We start from the raw sequence: 3,238 nt of genomic DNA, 5'->3' as shown, positions 1-3,238 counted from the left end.
TTAACCTATGTCTCTGTCCATGGAATTGCTGGAGGTTGGACGTAAATACATGAAGAGGAGGGTAACAAAATACAGGGCCACAGTTGTCAAGTGGAAAATGCAGGTGGAGAAGGCTTTGCGCCGGCACTCAGTGTAGCAGATCTGCAGAATGGTGGAGAGTGATATAGACATAGGAGAGGAGGATGGCCACAAGATGCTGACTGTAACGCACAACGTGAAAACAAACATCATAATCTTAATGAAGCAGGTGTCAGAACAGGAGAGCGCTAGCAGTGGGGGGAATTCACAGGAGAAATGATTGATGAGGTCGGAGCTGCAGAATGACAGCCAAAATGTAAAACACGTAAATATCATTGAATCCAAAACACCCAGAACGTACACCCCAGCCACCAGTTGTTTACAAAGCTGCCTGGACATGGTGACCGTACAGAGCAGCAGGTTACAGATGGCCACATAACAGTCATACGCCACCACAGTCAGCAAGAAGCCCTGAGAATCTGCAAAAGCGTTAGAGAGAGACATTTGAACAGCACAGGCAGTGAAAGAAATGTTTTTCCTCTCGGCTAAGAAATTGAGCAGCGTCTGAGGGGAAATTGTCGAGGAAAGGCAGAGGTCAGAGAAAGACAAATTCCTGAGGAAAAAGTACAAGGGCGTGTGGAGTCGGGGGTCAATTGTGATTAACAAGATCATCCCCCCATTCCCCACCAGGGTGATACCATAAAGCAGTAGGAACAGCCCAAACAGGGGGACTGTTTGGTGTGCAGTTGGCACTGTGTGTGTGTGTGTGTGTGTGTTTAGTGGACATTATGTGTGTATGTGTGCTTGGCGTGCAGTGGGAAGTATGTGTGTGAGTATGTTGATGGTTACAGTGGAGCTGAATGTCAAGTGGAGGCAGGTGCGTATCCCTTGCCCTGCCCATGGCTCAGGCTGGTGTCCCCCCTCCTCCCAGTGCAGGGCTCCTTGTAAGATCATAGAATCATAGGACTGGAAGGAACCACCAGAGGTCATCTAGTCCACTCCTTTGCACTCATGGCAGTGCTAAGTATTATCTAGACCATCCCTGACAGGGGTTTGTCTGACCTGCTCTTAAAAATCTCCAATGATGGAGATTCCATGATCTTCCTAGGCAAGTTATTCTAGTGCATAGCCACTCTCACTGTTGGAACTTTTTTCCTAATGTCCAACTTAAACCGCCCTTTCTGTAATTGAAGTCCATCCGTTCTTGTCATATCCTGTCCCCCACAGACATGTTGCTTTGCAGTTTTGTTCCTAAACTCTGTTTCACTAACTCTAAATTATAGGAAATAAATAAAATTAAGAACAGAATAATCGGGACAGAGCTGGCATGCTCGGAGATATTTTGCAGCATCTTCTGCAGAGATGCTGCAGAGATCTTCAGTGTTAACCATCAGTTTGGGGAGTATCCTCTTTTTGCAGCCTGCCTTTACCTTGGCATTTTCAGTGAGGACTGCTCCAGGCACCTCTGGGTCACAAAAGGCGGAAAGCCAGGAGGAGGAATTATGAACATGACTCTTAGAGGAAGTCGGGGCATAGTGTTTTCTGGGCACATACCTGGAATGACAGACTTTGGAGTTTCTGAATACAGAGATTGCTGGTTGTTGGTTGTTTCTACTGGTGTTCAGGGAAGAAGGATTTTGCGTCCATTCTTTGTAACCCCTCCTCCAAGGATTATAACAAAAAATATAGCTGACTAGGATCATCAATTTGTCCTCCTAATACAATCAATGCTGCAATGCCTCACAGGTTGGCACCACTTAGGAGAAGGGGGCACCAATATGCGCTGGAGCACTGATAATACCAGGCAATAAGTGGAATGTGAAAGCTGTAAGAGTACTCCAGATTATCTAGATATTTATAGCATGCCAATCACCATGGTGTCCTATGTCCTTCCCTTGGTAGATTACTCCCCAAAGTAGGAAAGATAGGTTCACTCATTTTGCTTGATGGAGACGACATGAGGACCAGAGGAGCTCAGGGGAAGCCACAGCATGCTATGGACCTCTGCAGTTCACAAAACTATCCCTCTTGCATGCATATTATCTGCACACGGAGCTCAGTTCAAGATGATAAATAAATCTATGAGTCAACTAGAAATAGTCATGCTCTCATCACAAATATTAATACATTTTTATAATGTATGTTAATATATAAGATTACACTGCATCATGTTATTCATACATGTTCCAAACTGAGGCTGGCAAACTAGTCTCTCTTAAATGAAGAAATGTGTGCTCTGCTTAATTTAGTACCTAAGCAGTAACCAGAGTCATTAAGCAGGAAGAGAAACAAAGGTAGCCCCAAAAGGTGAGGAAAAAGCAGCAGGGAACATCCTTCTACACAGAGATTTTCTCTTCTGGTAAACAGGTGGAAATGTTTCTCAAAGTGGGGATAGGACTATAAAAAGAAGGGGCAGATATCCCAAGACACCGCTCGCACTCTCTCTCTCTCTCTCTCTCTCTCTCTCTCTCTCTTTCTCTGCTGACTGAAACTGACTTGTTTGTCCATGATTTCATGGTATCTCTTTGTTTTTCCTCCCTTCACTTACAATCAGTTGAGGACGGAAGCAGTACCTGCTCAGAACCGTAAAATCAGAACCGTAGAATCAGAGTTGAATCTTTCCCTGTTTGCTAACCACATCGACGTTACCCTTAATACCTCTGGAGCTGCTTCCTGGGATGACTTTGAGATTTGCTCCCTGGATTACCTTTGCTCCCAGGACAACAGATGTGCACAGCACATGCAATTAATGTTGTTGTCGTGTCATTCCTGTGGAAATAGAACACAGAGGGCCAGAGAATCAGCTGGTCTCAATCGCTGTCTCTCCTGTGAGGCCTTTTGAATATAATACAAAACTGAGGTGACTGTTTTCAGAGTAGCAGCCGTGTTAGTCTGTATTCACAAAAAGAAAAGGAGTACTTGTGGCACCTTAGAGACTAACAAATTTATTAGAGCATAAGCTTTCGTGAGCTACAGCTCACTTCATCGGATGCATTTGGTGGAAAAAACAGAGGAGAGATTTATATACACACACACAGAGAACATGAAACAATGGGTTTATCATACACACTGTAAGAGGGATCACTTAAGATAAGCCATCACCAGCAGCAGGGGGGGGGAAGGAGGAAAACCTTTCATGGTGACAAGCAGGTAGGCTAATTCCAGCAGTTAAGAAGAATATCAGAGGAACAGTGGGGGGTGGGGTGGGAGGGAGAAATAC

General features: G+C 44.8%; 1 protein-coding gene across 1 annotated transcript; it reads right to left on the bottom strand.

Annotated features, from left to right (window-relative positions):
* LOC119856844 (olfactory receptor-like protein OLF1) lies at positions 1-919 on the bottom strand. Its single transcript, XM_038404878.2, has 2 exons — positions 868-919; positions 1-749 (listed from the first exon to the last, which is right to left on the bottom strand). Exons 1-2 carry the CDS (start codon positions 917-919, stop codon positions 1-3), a joined length of 801 nt encoding a protein of 266 aa, XP_038260806.2.
* Positions 920-3,238: the final 2,319 nt, after the last annotated feature.

Source organism: Dermochelys coriacea, chromosome 6 (genome assembly GCF_009764565.3).
Source record: "Dermochelys coriacea isolate rDerCor1 chromosome 6, rDerCor1.pri.v4, whole genome shotgun sequence".
Lineage (NCBI taxonomy): Eukaryota > Metazoa > Chordata > Testudines > Dermochelyidae > Dermochelys > Dermochelys coriacea.
Note: the sequence above shows the minus strand (reverse complement) of the source record. Positions and strands in the feature narration are given on the sequence as shown.